At 35.5% G+C, this 20,701-nt stretch overlaps 1 protein-coding gene across 3 annotated transcripts in view; it reads left to right on the top strand.

The window, feature by feature from the left end:
• The first annotated feature begins 1,743 nt into the window (after window positions 1-1,743).
• LOC148952103 (exonuclease 3'-5' domain-containing protein 2-like) overlaps window positions 1,744-20,701 on the top strand; it is a 190,928-nt gene continuing 171,970 nt past the window's right edge. The window contains exons 1-2 of one of the 3 annotated variants that reach the window (XM_089089545.1): window positions 1,744-1,792; window positions 16,144-16,378. In XM_089089545.1, the coding sequence (XP_088945671.1) occupies window positions 16,158-16,378 (221 nt within the window). In that variant the 5' untranslated portion in view covers window positions 1,744-1,792; window positions 16,144-16,157. Of the gene's footprint in view, window positions 1,876-16,143; window positions 16,379-20,701 lie in introns of all 3 variants that reach the window. The other 2 variants (XM_089089543.1, XM_089089544.1) reach the window with 2 other exon arrangements.

The following is a 20,701-nucleotide window of genomic DNA, read 5'->3' as shown; positions in this document are numbered from 1 at the left end:
AACTTTTAATTTACTGACAAAAATACAAATGAATAGGCGTGGTCAGTTTAATATACATATACTGATATTTAGTAGTCGAAATGTTAATATTGTTTGACTTATTAAAGTTATTAAAGTAAACATTTATATTTTTTCAGCAAAGTGAAAATTATGTTCAGGCCTTGGGAAGGTATGGGGGTTTTGAGCCCAACTTATGTTAATTTCTGCTCGTTTTGAGTTTGACTCAGTTATTTATTGTTATTTTTGTTCGTTTTGGGTTTCATTTATTTATCGATGCTGATTTACGGTAGTTTCCCGCTTGGTAGATTATCTAGAGCTAGTATAGAAATATATCTATAGAAAAGAATTACATTTTTGCACAGTTAGCAGAGCACACTGAAGTTGAAGTAGCCTTAAACTTGGACTTGAAAAGTTATATATTGACAACTTCTTTCAGAAAAGAATTTCGGAGGGTTATTCCGTGTTGATAAGAAAAGAGGGTAAAGGTGAAGTTTAGTTCCTCCTGTAGTGTAGTGCGCAGGAGCCCTATGGTGAAGGTGCAGGTTTGTTCTCCCTTATAAAACAACTTATTTCAGCAGATACAAAGAAGAAGCCCATTTGCAGCATTCTGTGGGACCCCAAGGTCCAATACTAGTATCAGATCCCACGAGTGGCAGTTTACGCTTGTCAAGTTCTGGCTGTACCGGCCACATGTACCCCAGCTAAACGGCTTTTTAGCACGACAGGACTGATAGTGTCTGCAAAAAGATCAATGGCTCCAGGCAGAGTGAACAAACTGACTTTTGTTACATCAATTGTAACTGAAGTGATGTAACTGCTGATTTAAAATTGTTGGTGTTGTTAAGCCATGGTATCTGATTTGTATACAGTTTTTTTTCGATGTGGTTGTTTGTTTTTTGTTTTTTTCACTTCCTTTTCTTATGTATTTGATGAACAGGAGACGTTTGAACTTCAAACTTTTAAATTTATACACACATTAGCACAAATCATTAACAAGAAGGAAATGACTAAACACGGGATTTTATAGGAACAATGCGATGTTAAACATAAACACAACATAGGTTTCCCTGGGTCTAGTGGCTAAAAATGAGAATTCTACTTGGTCTGATCGACGGTGAACATAAACACTTTCCGCACGGCCCAAAAATTTCTTGTTTTGTCATATTGTTCTTGTATGTTTTTAGCCAACCATTTAAAAATCCTTACTAAAATCGAGGTTGAACGTGCGTGGTGAAGTGGAATTTTTATTATTATTTTTAATCAGAAAAATCGGCACGCCGTGGCGCGCCGCCGGTCTAAAATCGCCGGCGTGCCGCCAAAAAAATTGGCGTGCCTGGCGGCGCGCCGCCGCCGATACTGAATCACACATTCACCGCCGTCATTTCGGCGTGGCGCGGCTTCGGGGACTAGTTGCACACTCAATGAAGCCTAGTTTTCATCTTCGGAGAGCCATATATGCCAAAAAGTTCTGCCAGGCCTTACACTGTTCTTCCGCCCATGGCGTAAAAGTTCAGAATTGGGCTTCTTCAGAAGCAGACTAGAATCAGAAGCAGAAACAGAAGATTTACCTAAAACTAACCCAATTGCAGCTATCGGGCCAGATTTTTTTGATTTTAGTACTGAAAATGGCTGTGAAACATTCAAGTTTGGTCAATTTTAGCAATTTAGGAACTGACTGTGTTGGCAGTCATGGTTTTCAATGGTTCTGGTGTATTTTTTGCGAGTTTTCAAACAGTCTGGCGTATTATTTAGCACATCTCCTTACTACACTTTTGGCGCAAAGATTTAAAAAGTAAAAGTGTGCTGTGATATAGCTAAAATAGGAGTCAAAAGGCTCATAGGTACCACTCCCACCCGGATTGTGATTTCTTAACAGTAGGAGCAATTACCATCCATTGGTATCCCCTACCACTGCTAATACAATTACAACCACGCTATGCCATTTACAATATTGTGGGGAAATTTGAACCTTGCCTAAATCAAAAGGCACTATGTGCATGCACATTGTCAAAAAAGTATATATCAAGAATTGATTTGGGTATTAAATTTGGAACTTTCAAACAATGCTTAAAGGGAAACATCAGCTGACCAAAGGCAACATCTGCTCACTATTGCTAATACTACTGTTATTGCTACATATATGATGGCTACTACTACTTCTATTGCGGCTACTTGTAAGGCTAAGAGCATTGAGATGAAAATTTCAAGAAGCATATGACCATAAAGGTTATGAAAAGGATATATTAGCAATGTCATAGTAATAACTAATTGTATTAAGCTGAAACTTCCAGGACTTGACAAGGGGGATGTTCTACTGACCAAAAGGCAATAGCCTATGTTAATATCACTACTGCTAATAGTACTACCTCTATTAATATTTTAATGTTACTAATAATAGGCCTATCTATACTACTACTGTGACTACTTTTGCAACTCTGCCTATGGGTTGGTAGGTGAAAATTTCAAGGAATTTTTAGGGGGGGGGGCGGTAAACTGAATCACAACACGTCTTCTGTATGCCGGTTGTCAAAAGGGCATAACAGTTATATTTTAGGAGCAGGTTGGTATATGAAGTTTAACTTAACAGGGGTGTTGAAATAACCAAAACAAAATATTTGGATCCTAATGCTAGCCTACTGCTTCTACTCTTATTACTCCTGCAACTATTATTACAACTTCTACTGCTATTAAAACTAAGGGTATTCAGGTGAAAAATTTGGGAAACATTGAAACTACATGGAACTAAGTCAAAACATACTATGCCCACAGATGTTGTCAGGAGGATATATTGGGAGGGAAGGCTTCAGGAATAGTTGATGGTATTAAGTTGAAACTTTCAATGTGTGTTTAAGAAGATGTTAGAGAAATGAAAGCTGCTATGCACATACTGCTGCAAATGCTACTACTTAAGCTAAGGGTATTAAGGTGAAGCTTTTAAGGAATATTTAGGCAAATGGTGAACTAAATGAAAAACAACAATGAGCATGTGGTCTTTCAAAAAGGTGACAAAGCAATACCTAAAAAACTGCTAACATTGTTAAGTTAAACCTTTAGGGGTAAGATTGTGTGGATTTTGAACTATCCAGAAGGCAATCTTTCTATACTATTAATGCCACCACTACTAATCAATATACTAACTAAAAATACTAATAATATAATATTAATAATAATACTAATACTATTAATAATGATACTAATACTAACTAAGGCTGTTAAGGTGAAAATTTTAGGGAATACTTAGGGGGAGTATCAATTAGACAAAAAACTGTGTGCATGCAGGTTTAAAAATTGGCATATAAGGACTATCATAGGCAGCACCAATTTATAATAGATGGAAATATTATTGAAGCTTTTAAAGGAGCTAATTGAAAATTAAATCTATTGCCCTTTTTAAGAGTAGAAAGAGATTGAAGGATAAGCAGACCTTCTCCAAAGCCTATTTATTTTCTGAACACATCCAGTCAAAATTTTCAGACAACCATTTTGTTCAGCATAGTAGAATGGACCAACAACTATGTCCCTATGGATATTGGGTATAGATAATTTCAGAGACCACACTGTCTTTCCATGATGATAAATACAAGATCAAATAGGGATAAAATCCTTTTTCCCCATCAAAAATTTTGGAGAGCAGATACTAAAGATCCAGTCAGTTAAAGAAATGATCAAACTAATTTTTATTTGGCAAGCATGACCAGAACTATAAGACAAAAATCTATTGTTATTTGTTGGTTTTCTGTAAATTTTAAAATCCAGACTATTTTTGTTTTTTAAAAGAAGAACATCAAGAAAAGAAAGTTTACCATTCTCTTCTAATTCAACAGTAAACTTTAAATCCCCCCCCCTCCCCCAAACGATTAAGATGTTCTAAAAATCCTTTTAATTCCTCCTCCCTGTAATCCCATACTGAAATTATGTCATCCATATACTGGCCCCAAAATATGCTTTAAAAAATATGAATCTAATGCAATTGTTTCAATATTCTCCACAAAAATATTAGCTAATAATGGGGAGAAAGGGTCCCTTGTAAGTAAACCATTTACTTGTTTGAAAAACTTCCCTCTGAATTGAAAAAAGTAAGAGAACTTATTGCACAACCTTACTAAATACATAATTACAGAAACTTCCAAATCTGTTTTGCCACTAATTTAGTCCAATTTCTTAACAGCTTTATATCTAGAAGAGTTTTAGCTGCTTCTACATCAATATTTGTGTACATTAATACAATGTCAAAGCTTGAAAGCAAAGAACTTTTTTCAGTTTTTCAACCAAATTCAGAGAATTCTTAATGTACAAAATTTGTGTAGACAAAAGTGGATTGCAGATTGACAATAACCACTTGCTCAAAACACTTCTTAGTGACCTTGTACTTGACACAGTTGGTTGTAATGGTAGGTTAGGCTTTTGAATTTTGGGAAGTCCATATATTTTAGGGCACAAGGAACTGCATGCCAGGCATTTGTAATAAAGTTGAGGTGTAATTTTTCCTCCATTCTTTAAACACTTTAAATTTTTTCTTAAACTTCTTTGTAAAAGAGTCTGTTGGATTATATGATAGCTTCTTGTATGTTTTTTGTCATTTATTAAACTTATTAATTTTGATTTGTAGTCCTCAGTATTCATGACAACTAAAGTGTTACTCTTATCTGCTTTGGTAATGGTAATGGAACCATCCTTTTTCAAGTTTTTTAGAATTCTTATGTCTTTGATGGTTGTACTAGAAAATTCTGGTTTCAATACAAAATTAGAAAGGGTTTTCATGGTAAAAGCTCTTACTAAGCTAACATCTTTTATTAAGTTTGCGTTTTTATACAAAGATGTTCTATTGAAGAGATCAAATCTTCCACTGGGACTTTATATGGTTTAAAACAAGATTTTGGACCCTTTTCAAGCACTGATTGTTCTTGTATTGTTAAAGTTCTTGATGAAAAATTAACCACACTGGTTCAAGAATTGACAAAGGTATTACCACATTATTTGTTGATAATTTCAAAAACTTTTTTAGCAATCTTCCTCTGGAAAGGTAAAAGTCATGATTGAAGTGATTTTTACCTGTTTGTTGAATAAAACAAAAGTCACTTACACTAGCCTTTTTTGATATAAGATTAATTTAAAAACCTTTTTCCACAAAATAAGTTTTTCAAAGAAAAGTAAAGAACTCCATTAAACAAAAAAGAGCAAAAATAAAATCAAATAATCTACCAAGCGTGAAACTACCCCAAATCAGCATTGATAAATAAATGAAACCTAAAACGAACAGAAATTACAATAATTAACCAAGTCAAACTCAAAACAAGCAGAAATTAACATAAATTGGTCACAAAACCCCTATGCCTTTCCAAGGCCAGAACATAATTTTCACTTTACTTAAAAAATATAAATGTTTTTATTTTTGTAACTTAAATATATCATAAAGGATTAACATTTTGATTACTAAATATCAGTAAATGTATAAAAAACTGAAAATACATGTTCATTTGTATTTTTTCTGTAAAGTACAAATTATGTTCTGGCCTTGAGAAGGCAAAGGGGTTTTGCGCCCAGCTTACGTTAATTTCTGCTCGTTTTGAGTTTGACTCGGTTAATTATTGTAATTTCTGTTTGTTTAGGGTTTCATTTATTTATCAATGCTGATTTGTGGTAGTTTCAAGCTTGGTAGATTATTTTATTTTATTTTTGCTAATTTTTTGTTTAATGGAGTTCTTTACTTTTTGTTGAAAAACTTGTTTTGTGGAAAAAGTTTTCTAAACCAATTTCTGTTCATTTTATATTGACATAGTCTTTTCAAGGAAAAAGAAAATAATATTTTAAATCTTTTCGTTTTTTAAGACTTTATAGTTTGGCCTGCTATTTGTATGCTGGAAAAAAATTTCAGCAATTCTTAACAACATACACCCTTTTAAAAATCTGTACACAAATAGTACTGTTTAATTTAGTTTCATACCTCCTCTGGTTAACCTGAAATGGAAAACTTGATACAATTCGCAAAAAATTTACTTTATTTTATAGCTTGGATACCCTTACGCTATTTTGATTTGGTTTAAATTTTAAGAGCAGAAATGGCAGGGTGGGAGTGGAAGGGCGATTAGTTGCCCTCCAATCACTTTCGACTATTAAAAAGGGCATTAGCTCTTTCGATTTTCAATAAAATGAGCCCTTTTGAAATTCCCATAACAACTCCTTTGATACAAAGTGTCCTGGTGTAAACAATAACAACAACAAAAAATAATACATTATACCCACATTGATCTTTACTATAAAAATGTCAAGCCTTCCAATCATTTGCGACTATTAAAAAGGGTACTAGGACTTTCGATTTCCAATCAAATGAGCCCTTTTGGAAAAGACAATGCTTTCTATAAACACCTTATATGCCCCCAGGGCATAAATTACAACCCTTACCCTAAGGTCTATTTGGGTGGTTGTCATCCTCTAAGACCAAATTTCCATAACTTTCAACTACGTTAAACAATATGGCTATCTCAAATTTTTGATTGGATGTGTTTGGGGAAATGGTGGGCGTGAGAGGGGTGTTAGTTGCGTTCCAATCACTTTTGACTATTAAAAAGGGCACAAGCCACTCCAATTTACAATTGAATGAGCGCATTTCGAAGTTTCTACAACAACTTCTTTGATACAAAGTGCCCTGCTCTAAAGGAAAAAATTAATTAATAATACATTGTGCCAACATCGTTCTTATATCCCCCCCCCCAGGGCATAACCTAAAACCCTTGCCCTAAGGGTTGTGGGGGAGTGTCCTCCTCTGTACTTAGTTCCCTTTTCTTGTCTTGTTCTTGAGTGTCCCCATTCTCTACTTATGCAGCGCGATTGTGCTACCTATGATTTATACAACAAATTTCTATATAAACCTTATATGCCCCCAGGGCATAACTTAAAACCCTTGCACTGAGGGCTGTGAGGGGGTTATCATCCTAAAAAACCTAATTTCCAGAACTTTCAACTATGTTGAACAAAATGGATATCTAAAAATTTTGATTGGATGTGTTTTGGAAAATGGTGGGCGTGAGAGGGGCGTTAGTCGCTATCCAATCACTTTCAACTATTAAAAAAAGCACTAGCACTTTCAAATTCCAATTGAACAAGCCCTTTTGAAGTTTCTACGACAACGCTTTCAATAAAAAACTTTATATGCCCCAGGGCATAACTTACAACCCTTGCCTTGAGGGCTGGGGGGGGGGAGGGGTTGTCATCCTTTAAGAACTAATTTCCCAAAATTTTCAACTACGTTGAATAAAATGGCTATCTAAAAATTTTGATTGGATGTGTTTGGGAAAAAGGTGGGCATGAGAGGGGGTTAGTCACTTTCGACTATTACAAAGGGCACTAGTGCTTTGAATTTCCAATCGAATGAGCCTTTTTGAAGTTTCTACGGCATTGCTTTCTTTAAAAACCTTATATGCCCCAGGGCATAACTTAAAACCCTTGCCCCGAGGGCTGTGGGGGAGTATCCTCCTCAAAAACATATTTTCTATCGGAAATCAACGACGCTGAACAAAATGGCTATCTCAAAATTTTGATTTGATGTGTTTGGGGGAATGATGGGCATGGGGGGGGGGGGCTAGTTGCCCTTCAATCACTTTCGACTATTAAAAATGGCACTAGCCCTTTGAATTTCCAATCAAATGAGCCTTTTTGAAGTTTCTACTACAATGCCTTATATAAAAAACCTGATATGCCCCTGGGGCATAACTTAAAACCCTTGCCCTGAGGGTTTTGGGGGAGTGCCCTCCTAGTTGCCCTCCAATCACTTTTGACTATAAAAAGGGCAATAGAACTCTCAATTTCCAATTGAATGAGCCCCTTTTGAAGTTTCTATGACGACCCCTTCCATATGAAGTGCCCTGCTCTAAAGAAAAAAAAATAATATATAGTACATTGTGCCAACATTGTTCTTATAGGTCCTCAGGGCATAACTTTAAACCCTTGCCCCAAGGGTTGTGGGGGAGTGTCCTCCTCAAAACCATATTTTCTATCTGGAAATCAACTACGGTGAACAAAATGGCTATCTCCAAATTTTGTTTGGATGTGTTTGGGAGAATTATGGGCGGGGGGGGGGGGCTAGTTGCCCTTCAATCACTTTTTACTATTAAAAATGTCACTAGCCCTTTGAATTTCCAATCAAATGAGCCTTTTTGAAGTTTCTACTACAATGCCTTCTGTAAAAAAGCCTTATATGCCCCTGGGGCATAACTTAAAACCCTTGCCCTGAGGGTTTTGGGGGAGTGCCCTCCTCAAAACATATTTTCTATCTGGAAATCAACTCCGCTGAACAAAATGGCTCTCTCAAAATTTGGATTGGATGTGTTTGGGGGAATGACGGGCGTGAGGGGGGGGGCTAGTTGCCCTCCAATCACTTTCGACTATTAAAAAGGGCACTAGCCCTTTGAATTTCCAATCGAATGAGCATTTTTTGAAGTTTCTACGAAAACACCTTCTATAAAAACCTAATATGCCCTCAGGGCATAACTTAAAACCCTTGCCCCGAGAGTTGTGGGGGAGTGTCCTCCTCAAAAGCATATTTTCTATCTGGAAATCAACTACGCTGAACAAAATGGCTATCTCAAAATTTTGATTGGATGTGTTTGGGAGAATAATGGGCGGCGGGGGGGGGGGCGAGTGGCCTTCCATTCATTTTCTAACATTAAAAAGGGTCCTATCCCATTGAATTTTCAATCAAAGGGGCCTGTTTTAAATTTTCTAAGACACCGCCTTCAATAAAAACCTTATATGCCCCTAGGGCAAAATTCACATCCCCAGCCCCGAGGGTTGAGGGGGAGTTTCCTCCTCAAAAACATATTTTTTGTCTGAGTATCAACTAGCCTACGCTGAACAAAATGGCTATCGCAAAATTTTGATTGGATGTGTTTAGGGGAAAAATGGGCGTGGGGGGGGGGCTAGCTGCCCTCCAATCACTTTTGATTATTAAAAAGGGCACGAGCCCTTTGAATTTCCAATCAAATGAGCCCTTTTGGAAGTTTCTAGGACAACTCCTTTGATACAGAGTGCCTGTCGGAGAAAAAAAACACATTGTAGCCACATCATTCTTTACTTAGGCAGCACTAGCACGTTGCTTATGATTTTCCAGGGAAAGTTTATCTCTGACTATTAAAGCTTTTTTTCAACTTTTATCTTTAATAATGTGATTTAAAGTCTTTAAATGTAAGCTTATTTCAAACTTTTCGTCCCTGAAAGTGTGCAAATGTAAATTGAATTTTAGTGAAGGTTGCACAATTCTCATCTTCTTACATTGTAGAAGAAAATCCTGCTGGTTGATAACCATTATTAGCTAATATTTTTGTGGAGAATATTTAAACAATTGCGTTAGATTCATATTTTTTAAAATGTATTTTTGGGGCCAGTGTATGGATGACATAATTTCAGTATGGGATTATGGGGAGGAGTAGATTTTTGACTTATAGTTCTGGTCACGCTCGCCGAGTAAAAAATGGTTAAATCATTGCTTTAACTGCCCAGATCTTTAGTATTTGCTCTCCAAAAATTTTTTGAGGAGGAGTTGTCTTTTCTAAGAAAAATACTAATAAGTAAAATGTATCCACAGTGGTTAATTAACCAGACTTCTTCAAAAAGAAGAAAAAGGTTTCTAGAGATTTCTAAGGAAGTCTTGGAGACAACTTGGTAGAAAGATGTTTTTTGTTCCTTACCATATATACCCAGGCTAATTGAAAAACTTAAAGAATTTTACAGAGTAATTGTTTAAAGGTAGCTTTAAAGAGTAATAATACTTTGGGTAGTTTTCTGAATTCTGGGAAGGATCTAACTTCATTGGGGCAACAAAGTGGGGTCTATCAGATACCATGTGCTTGCAGAAGCTCATATGTGGGACATACTAACCAGAATTTGGAAATGAGATCATTACAGCATAAAGATTCTATTTCTTTGGCTTTAAAGCGAGATTCTAAGTCTCGCTAGAGACTTAGAATCTCGATTCTAAGCTCGATTCTATTAGAATAGCGAGATTCTAATTTTCCAGACCATTTTATTTTGTTTGATAATGTCTCTTTGATTTCTAGGGACCAGGGTTTAAAGCAACATTTTTTTGAAACTCTTGAAATAAAGAAAATCTTATTTTAGAATATAGCTTTGAATCGTGACACAGGTGAATTTGGGCTGAACCCTGTGTACAATAACTTATTAAAATCTGACAGAGTAAAGTTCAATTTACCCAATGTAGTTGACCTCTGTCCAAGTGTTATGTCATTGAACGCTAATGAGCCGAACCCAAGAAGGTCATAGAGGCTAGCTTCCGCATTTGCTTTGAAAAGAGTTAGAGAGTTAAACAATATGTAGTTTTATTTGATTTTGTATATAATCAGATACTGATGATGATATTAATTTAGTTTTATTACTGATTAGGGTCACTGCATATGTGACCAAAATATCTGGTATTTTTTTGTGAATTTCTATCACTGTTAGTGAAACACTGTCTATTAAAAGGATTTTATCCCTATTTGAATTTTTATTTATCGATATTGGATATGTCAACCCCCCCACAATTATGCAGTCAGCCCATTATGCTTTAAAACTAAATTAAAAGATATTGTGCCTATGGTTGCCAATAAGACACTTTGACAATATATTGAGAATGACTGGGAGAATTTAGTTAAAACTTTTGGGGCTACTACTATTACTACTTCTGCTCTTACAATTTAAATCATAGGCAGTGCAATATTTCTGCCTAAGTAAAGAGCAATGTGGGCACAGTGTACGGGTTGCCACCCCTAGTGATTTATCACTATTTCTAATGATTCTTTTTGTTGCCTAGTGACTTTTGTCTAGCTAGTGATTTATAGTGATTTTTGTTTGAAAACTAGTGATATTTTACTAAATCTAGTGATTTTTCATGATATAGCACATAGATTCATGATTCAGTTCTATAAATCATACAAGAAGCTAACTAATAAAAAAAACTCACAAAAGAGTGATTCACTACAGTTCCTAATATGTCCCAGGTTAGCATTTATGCAAATATACTGCCTTTGAAACTTCCAATTTTCCACCATACGTCAATATCAGATATGACCCCAGAGCATTATCATCAAGATAAAGGGCGAACTAGCTAATTGCTAAATTGCTAAAATGTTCTATACTTCCTATATTACAACATTTGCTCAGGTCGAATTTTTGTCTTCATATTTATGTTGTTTTTTTCTTGCTAATGTATCAGTTCTAAATAAGATTTTCTTCTGTTAAAACCTTTGAAAGTGGAGTAAATGGTGGATATGAATATACCATCTAAATCTGAAAATAGGACAGAAATGGAGTAACTGAAAAATAAGATGGTAGGTAGCCTGTACATTAAATATAATTTTCTAAATAAAAAAAAGAAATCATAGGCAGCACAGTGGTGCTGCCTAAGTAAACAACAATATTGGCACAATGTATTATTTTTTTTTTGGTTTAGACCAGGGTACTTTGTATCAAAGGAGTTGGCGGTGAAACTTCAAAAAGGGCTCATTCTACTTGAAATTAGAAGGGCTTGTACTCTTTTTAATAGTCAAAAGAGGTTGGAAGGCAACCAATCCCCCTTCCATGCCCACCGTTTCCCCAAACACATCCAATGAAAATTTTGAGTTAGCTATTTTGTTCAATGTAGTTGAAAGATCTGGAAATTATGTTTTTGAAGAGGACACTCCCCCCATAGCCCTCAGGGCAAGGGTTGCAATTTATGCCCTGGGGGCATATAAGGTTTTTATTGAAAGTGTTGCAGTAGAAACTTAGGAAAGGGCTCATTCGATTGGAAATTGAGAGAGCTAGGGCTCTTTTTAATAGTCAAAAGTGATAGAAGGGCAACAAACCCCTTTCTCATGCCCATCATTTCCGCAAACACATCCAATCAAAATTTTGAGATAACCATTTTGTTCAACGTAGCTTAAAGTTCTGGAAATTTGGCCTTTGAGGATGACAACCCCCCCCCCCCCCACACACACACACAACCCTCAGGGAAAGGGTTGTAAAAATTAAGCAAGAAAAACGGGTTTTAATTTTTATAAAGCAGTGAATACAATAAAATAAACACTTAATTAAACAAACATACTCCAAATATTTCGGCCCCACTTCTGGGAGCCTTTCTCAATGGAAAAAAGAGAAAATGAAACAAAACATGTTCTTTTTAAAAAACTTAACTTATATCAAAATAAAACATACTAAACACATAAAGAGAAAGAAAGAAAAAAAAACTATATGCCAACATATTTCGACAAAATAGTCGAAAGCCATTGGAGGACAACTAACCCCCTCTCACACCCACCATTTTCTCAAACACATTCAATCGAAATTTTAAGATAACCATTTGTTCAACGTAGATCAAAGGTCCAGAAATTATGTCTTGGAGGATGACAAACCCCCCACAGTCCCCAGGGCAAAGGGTGTCAGTTACGCCCTAGGGGCATTTAAGGTTTTTATAGAAAGTGTTGTCGTAGAAACTTAAAAAAGGGCTCATTCAATTGGGAATTGAGATGGCTAGTGCCCTTATTAATAGTCAAAAGCGATTAGAGGATGAATGCCCCCCCCGTCTATGCCTATCATTCCCCAAACACTTCCAATCAACATTTTGATCTACCCATTTTGTTGAACGTAGTTAAAGGGCCTGGAAATTATGTTTTTGAATATGACAACTCCCCACAGCCCTCAGGGCTAAGATTATAAGTTTTGCCCTGGGGCATATAATGTTTTTATAGAAAGCGTTGTCGTACAAACTTGAAAAAAGGGTAATTGGATTGGAAATTGAAAGGGTTATTGTCCTTTTTAATATTTGAGAGTAATCAGAGGGGGAATCACCCCCGCACCATGCCCATCATGTCCCCAAACATTTTCGATCAACATTTTGATATGGCCATTTCGTTCAACGTAGTTAAAAGGTCTGGAAATTATGTCTTTGAGGATGACAACCTTCCCCCCATAGCCCTCAGGACAAAGGTCCTAAGTGTCCTTGGCTTATGTACCGGTTTTGGGGGAGATGCTCAAACGAATTTTGCGTAAACATAACATTGATACATGTTTCCAATCAGTGAGACCAATAGGTAGTTTCCTTAATTCCGGGAAGGATTTAACCCGGGGAAATTTAGTTAGTGGGGTGTATAAATTCCTTGTTCTCGTGGGAAGTTTTATATTGGTAGAACTCACCCTACAATTTCTTGAAAAATTTATTGAGAATCACAACTCAATAGAAAAAAAAACCTACAATTAAGCAAGCCTCCTGAATTTTTTTTTTTCGGCTCTGGCTGAACATATTTTCATTCAACCTGAACATCTTGTACAATTTGATGAGGCCATGGCTATTTCTAATTATATAGGTTTTTCTCAGTGGGCGAGGGAGGCTATAGAAATTAGAAACACATATGTTTGCTAATCTTTCAATAAATAGGGACATGGAAAATTTAAATATTGACTCAATTTATGATAGTCTTTTGAATATTGAGCCAATAGTCAATAAGGGAATTAAGGTTTTACATAATCACCAGGGTACTAGATTACCTACTAAACCAAGGGGAGTTGCTTCAATAATAGCTGACAAGAGGATTATTTCGCAACAGAATAATTAACTTAATTTCAATTTTTATATTTTTACCTCAGTTGCTGTGGTGTTCTCATCGAAGTAACTCTAATAGCTTCTTTTCCCTATGTGGATCAGATGCAACAATTTTATTAATATTGTTGATGATTTTTTTTTTAGTTTAGTTTCTTTTCTATGTTTCTCTTGTGCTGAGGATGCCTAGTTGGCATACAGGCGAAATATCCTTGTTGTTTTAGTCTTTCATCTTTTCTCTCTACTGGCCGCAGTCTCGTTTATTGTCTTTTCATTTAGTTTTACCTCTTTTTGTTGTTTTTATTTTAGAATAAGAAAAATTAGAACAAAACAAATATTCTGAAATAGGGAATTTGAAAAACTTGAAACTTTGGCAATCAAAACGAATAGAAATTAATTAAAAAAATTCCGAAGAAGAAGTTTTCTAAAGAAAAGTAAAGGCCATATTAAACTGAAAATCAGAAGAAATAGAAACCTACAATAACTCAAACTCAAAACAACCAGAAATTACCATTAAAGAATGAATGAAACCCAAAACGAACATAAGTTAAATAAACAATCGGAAGCAAAACAACATACAACAGGTACTAATATCAACGAATAAATAAATCTCAAAACGAGTTGAGCGTAAGTTGGATATGCAAATCAAGCTTATAACGAAGAAAATATTTTGCTAATGGGGCATAAATGTAACCCTAAACGAACAAAACTTAAATAAACAATCATAGCAAACATACAAACAGTAGTTACTAATATAAATGAGTAAATAAATCTTAAAACGAATGAAAATTAAATTGAATATGCAAATCCAGCCTGAAACAAACAAAAATCTCTACAAAGAAGAGTTTGGGTTTTGCCTCCTTCTTTCACTGTAAAAGTCTAAAACCTACTGCGTCATTGGTGCTTTACTAAAAACGAATTATATTACAAATAATATAATAACATTAAAAATATTTTCCTTTGTAGGCTACTTATTACAACATTAAAAATAAACGCAGAAATTACAGCAAAATTAAATTTTTAACTGATGAGACTTCAGCAATTAATATCATTATATATCAAATATTCAGTTTAATTTTTTTAGTTTTGTCCAATACTGTTCAAGACTAATATAATTTAACTAAGGACAAGAGTTTAGATACTGACCCTTTCCCTAACAATAAAAGTTTAAGGCCTACAGTGCCATTAGCACTTCCCTGAAAACGAATTATGTTGCAAATGATTTTTTTTCCGGCTATTGCAGTATTGAAAATGAAAATAAAATTACAGTGAAAAAAAATCTTGAACTTATGATCTTTCAACAATTAATAGTAATATATATCAAATATTCAGTTTGATTGTATTTTTACTTTTCAAGACTGTTCAAGACACATATAGTTTTCAGTAAAGACTCCTCATGTTATTTTTCCTGGATATCATTTTACTTTTAAAAGGGCCCGGACCATAATTGAAATATACCTTATATCTATGTTAAAGGGAAGAATCAATAGCATTTTTCTGTGGCAGGTGTCTTTTTTTTCAACCACATGTTTCTGAAGTCAATCGACCTTACTCCAGAGTCCAGAAGAGAAATACATGACTAGTAATGGTTTGCAGTTACTTATGATACAATACGCATTTTACGTGGTATATTATTTTACCAAAGCTCATATTAAAATCAGTTTCCTTAACCATGCTTGAACTTTCCAGGCTTAAAATTTCTATGGGAAAAACAATCAACTTTATGCTTTTTATTACTTATAAATAGACACAACTTACAGGTTGCTTAATAAATGGCGGAGCTTACAAAAACTGAACTTTTGACATAATCCATGTTTTTTCCGCTTCACACGAAAGGATCATTACATTGTTCAGCCGAATTAATACCAAATAAACTAAAGAAAAAGCATCTAAAAATGTGTTACATAATCATAATGAGTCAAGCCATGAGTCAATCATAATGACATCAAGCCATCCACAGACATTTTCCTTTCATTTTAGCTTTTATAGAACTTTGGAGGAAGCTTATTTGATTGGAAATGGAAAGTTCTAGTTCCCTTTTTAAGAGTCAGCAGTGATCGGAGGGTAAAAAGCCTCCAGCCACCCCCCACTATGCCCTCTTTTCCCCAAATATATCCGATCAATATTTTGAGATGGCCGTTTTTTTTTTAAAATAGCCTAGTCTAAAGATTAAAGATCACATAACAATGCCTCCAGCGTTGATACAAAACCCCCAGACCCAAGGGGCAAGTGTTGTAAGCTATGCCTCGAGGGCATGTAAGGTTCTTATAGAAGGGTTGGTTGTATAAATTTTTGAGGAGGTTCATTTTATTAGAAATTTAAAGTTCCGTTTCCCTTTTTAAGAATCAAAAGTGATTGGAAAACCACTATCCCTCCAGGCCATCTTTTCCCCCAAATGCACCCGTTCAAAATTTCGAGATATCAAATTTGTTCGAAATAGTCCAAATATCATATACTGAAGCCATTTGATTCAAAATAGTAGGATTTTCTATTGATCTTTTACAGAATATAATTCTTTTAAAATTTGTAATTTCACAAAATATTACCTTCAAATAAAGTAATATTATTTTTTTCAGATAGTTGATTGGAAATGGCAGAACGTTCTTGTAATTCAAGAAATTCTTTTTTTCTTGGAGCACTCGTGATTGGAGCTGCTACAGTTGCAAGTTTTGTTCACCTTAAATATCGTGGTAGACAGTTTTTTCGAATTCACAGTAAGAAATGTAAACAGTTAATTCACGGCAAAGGACTCAAAATTTTCATGATTGAAAGTAGTGATGACTGGGTCAAAATACTACCGTCTTTTTTTAGGTAAGTGATGCTGATGACCTATGTGGATTACTCATATTTTATTTTTTGCATAGTTTGTTTTATTTTAAAACAGTTACTTACAAACTGTAAGTAAAGTGTTGCCTGCGGTAATAGTAGCCAAAACCCTAAAAAGAAAAAAAACGGTACTTTTTAATTAAACAAAACACTCAAGAATTACGCTTAAGTTAGATCAGAGAAGTAGAGGACTAAGTACCATTTTGCGTACGGCCATAGGAATCTCCATGCTATTTGCGTACGGCCATAGGAAAAACATTTCCAGAGCATGTACTTATGGATTTGCTTGCCTTATGTTCCTTGGCGTCTTTCCAGAGTATGTACTTATGGATTTGGGTGGATTATGTTCCCTCCCATGCTATTCTAAGGGTTTATGTTCCCTCCCATGCTATTATAAGGGTTTATGTTCCCTCCCATGTTATTCTAAGGGCTTATGTTCCCTCCCATGCTATTCTAAGGGTTTATATTCCCTCCCATGTTATTTTAAGGGCTTATGTTCCCTCCTATGCTATTCTAAGGGTTTATTTTCACTCCCATGTTATTCTTAGGGCTTATGTTCCCTCCCATGTTATTCTAAGGGTTTATGTTCCCTCCCATGCTATTATAAGGGCTTATGTTCCCTCCTATGCTATTCTGAGGGTTTATGTTCGAGAGTCAGAACTCCCTCACACAGTTTGACGTGCAAATTGCCAAAAAAAAATAAGTTTTGAGGAGATTACGTTCCTTGGCACCTTTTCATGTTTTCAATCAGATGGGTTTTGAAAGCACAGTGTGTACATGTGTGTAGGCTTTGTTATTTAAAAAATGGACGCTACAATCAGAATTTTTTTATTGACATTTGCAAAAAAGGGTTTAGCATTTGCAAATTTGATCCTATTAAGGTGGAAAAAAAGAGTATAGCATTTGCGAATACTTCAGAGCCGACTTGCTAGCGAAAAACCCGTATCATTGACTGGAAATAAAAAATTTTAACAAAAACTGATTAAAAAGGATTTTAGGGGAGATGGGATGTTTGTGAACTGTATACTACACAACTGATGTTTGGAAAGTGCTTCCAATTTAAAATAGTTTAACGTTATACTATACGAAGAAGTAAAACGGATTTTTTTTGTTAAATAAGTAGTTCTTGTATATTTTATAAGAGCTTTACGGGGTTTGAGAGACTCGGTTGCCTGATTCCGTGTGGTTTTTCTTTACTTGGTGCCCATTAAAAACGAAATTTTTGTGTTAAATAATTAGTTCTTGTATCTTTTAAAAGAGCTTTAAGGGGTTTGAGAGACTCTGTTGTCTGATTCCGTGTGGTTTTTCTTTACTTGGTGCCCATTAAAAACGAAGTTTTTATGTTAAATAAGGAGTTCTTGTATCTGTTAAAATAGCTTTAAGGGGTTTAAGAGACTCGGTTGCCTGATTCCGTGTGGTTTTTCTTTACTTGATATCCATTAAAAACGACATTTTTGTGTTAAATAAGTAGTTCTTGTATCTTTTAAAAGAGCTTTAAGGGGTTTGAGAGACTCTGTTAGCTGATTCCGTGTGGTTTTTCTTTACTTGGTACCCATTAAAAACGAAATTTTTTTGTTAAATAAGTTGTTCTTGTATCTTTTAAAAGAGCTTTAAGGGGTTTGAGAGACTCGGTCGCATTGTATTTTCTATAATTTTCTTACAAGAAACTAGAGTTTACGGCCCAAAACCCTTATTAGCTCAGATTTTATAGAAATAGTTTTATTTTTCGATCTGAAAATAGACTATTGATTCATTCCCAACGTCACCCTGATCTGAGTGTTGAAAATGATTTCACGACATTATTTTAGTTTTTTTTTCTTGCCCCAAACTATTATTTTTATCATGAACCCTTTTGAGATCAATTTGATCAACTTGGCGAAAATTCAAATAGAATCGTTACTGATATTGATATTAGTGCGTAAACTACAAACTGACAAAAATATCCAGAACTTTTTTTTCTTATAGCCTTGACTTTGAAGAAATTTCTTCATCTTAAGTGTTTGATTCGAACTTTTACCTTGGGCATCGATGTTTTAACAGAATTTCAAAAGGATCATTCGTAAGTGCTGGCGTTTCTGATGAAATAATTTAAGTCGTATGATGTATCTGATGAAATAATTTAGGTCGTATGATAAATTTAATTTATTTTTTTAATGCAATAGTTTGTCAGTAAGGACACTCGATATCCTAAAATTGTCTGATTCAAACTTTTACCTTGAGTATCGGTGCTGTTAGCAGAATTTCAAAAGGATTGTTTATGAGTGCTGGCGTATCTGATGAAATAATTTCGGTCGTATGATAAATTTAATTTATTTTTTTAATGCATTAGTTTATTAGCAAGGACACTTGATGTCCTAAAAGTGTATGATTCAAACTTTTACCTTGAGAATCGATGTTGTTAGCAGAATTTCAAAAGGATCGTTTAAGTGTGCTGGATTATCTGATGAAATAATTTAGTTCGTATGATAAATTTAATCTATTTTTTTTAATTCAATAGTTTTTCAGTAAGGACACTAGATATACTAAAAGTGTTTGATTCAAACTTTTACCTTGAGAATCGATGTTGTTAGCAGAATTTCAAAAGGATCGTTTATGAGTGCTGACGTATCTGATGAAATAATTTAGGTCGCATGATAAATTATTTTTTTTTTTTTAATGCAGTAGTTTTTCAGTAAGGACACTCGATATCCTAAAAATGTCTGATTCAAACTTTTACCTTGAGAATCTATGTTGTTAGCAGAATTTCAAAAGGATCGTTTATGAGTGCTGGTGTATCTGATTAAATAATTTAGGTCGTATGATAAATTTAATTTTTTTTTTTTAATGCAGTAGTTTTTCAGTAAGGACACTCGATATACTAAAAGTGTTTGATTCAAACTTTTACCTTGAGCATCGATGTTCACACAGACACACACAGACGACACACACACACACACACACACACACACACACACACACACACACACACACACACACACACACACACACACACACACACACACACACACACACACACACACACACACACACACACACACACACACACACACACACACACACACACACACACACACACACACACACACACACACACACACACACACACACACACACACACACACACACACACACACACACACACACACACACACACACACACACACACACACACACACACACACACACACACACACACACACACACACACACACACACACACACACACACACACACACACACACACACACACACACACACACACACACACACACACACACACACACACACACACACACACACACACACACACACACACACACACACACACACACACACACACACACACACACACACACACACACACACACACACACACACACACACACACACACACACACACACACACACACACACACACACACACACACAAAGTGACAACTTACACACAGACGACACACACACAGAGACGACACACACAAAGTGACAACTTACACATAGAGACGACACACGCACAGAGACGACAAACACACAGAGACAACACGCATAGAGGGACAACACACACACACAGAGACGACAAACACACAGAGACAACACACACACAAAGAGACGACAAACATATATACGAAACACACTTAGAGACGATACACGCACAGAGACGACACACAAACAGAGATGACAAACATAGAGAGACGACACACACAAACACAGAGACGACAAACACACAGAGACAACACACACAAAGAGACGACACACACACAGATACGAAACACACAAAGAGACGACACATACACAGAGGCGACACACACACACATAGAGACGACAAACATACAGAGAAGACACAAAAACAGAGACGACACACAGACAAAGACAACAAAAACAGAGACAACACACGCACAGAGACGACACACACACAGAGACGACAAACACAGAGAGAGAAGACACACGCACAGAGACGACACACACACAGAGATGACACACACACACACAGAGATGACACACACACAGAGAGACGAAACACCTATAGAGACGACACACACACACACAGAAATTACAAACACTCATAGAGACGACACACACAAAGAGACGATACACACACACACACAGATACGAAACACACATAGAGACGACACAAGCATAGAGACAACACACACACACTCAGACAACACCCACACACGACACACACATACAAAGACAACAAACACAGAGACAACACACGCACAGAGACGACAAACGCACAGAGAGGACACACACACAGAGACTATACACACACAGAGAGAAGACACACGCACAGAGACGACGCACACACAT

Source organism: Artemia sp. Qi Xiang Cuo, chromosome 5 (genome assembly GCF_049724085.1).
Source record: "Artemia sp. Qi Xiang Cuo chromosome 5, ASM4972408v1, whole genome shotgun sequence".
In the NCBI taxonomy this organism is placed as follows: domain Eukaryota; kingdom Metazoa; phylum Arthropoda; class Branchiopoda; order Anostraca; family Artemiidae; genus Artemia; species Artemia sp. Qi Xiang Cuo.
Note: the sequence above shows the minus strand (reverse complement) of the source record. Positions and strands in the feature narration are given on the sequence as shown.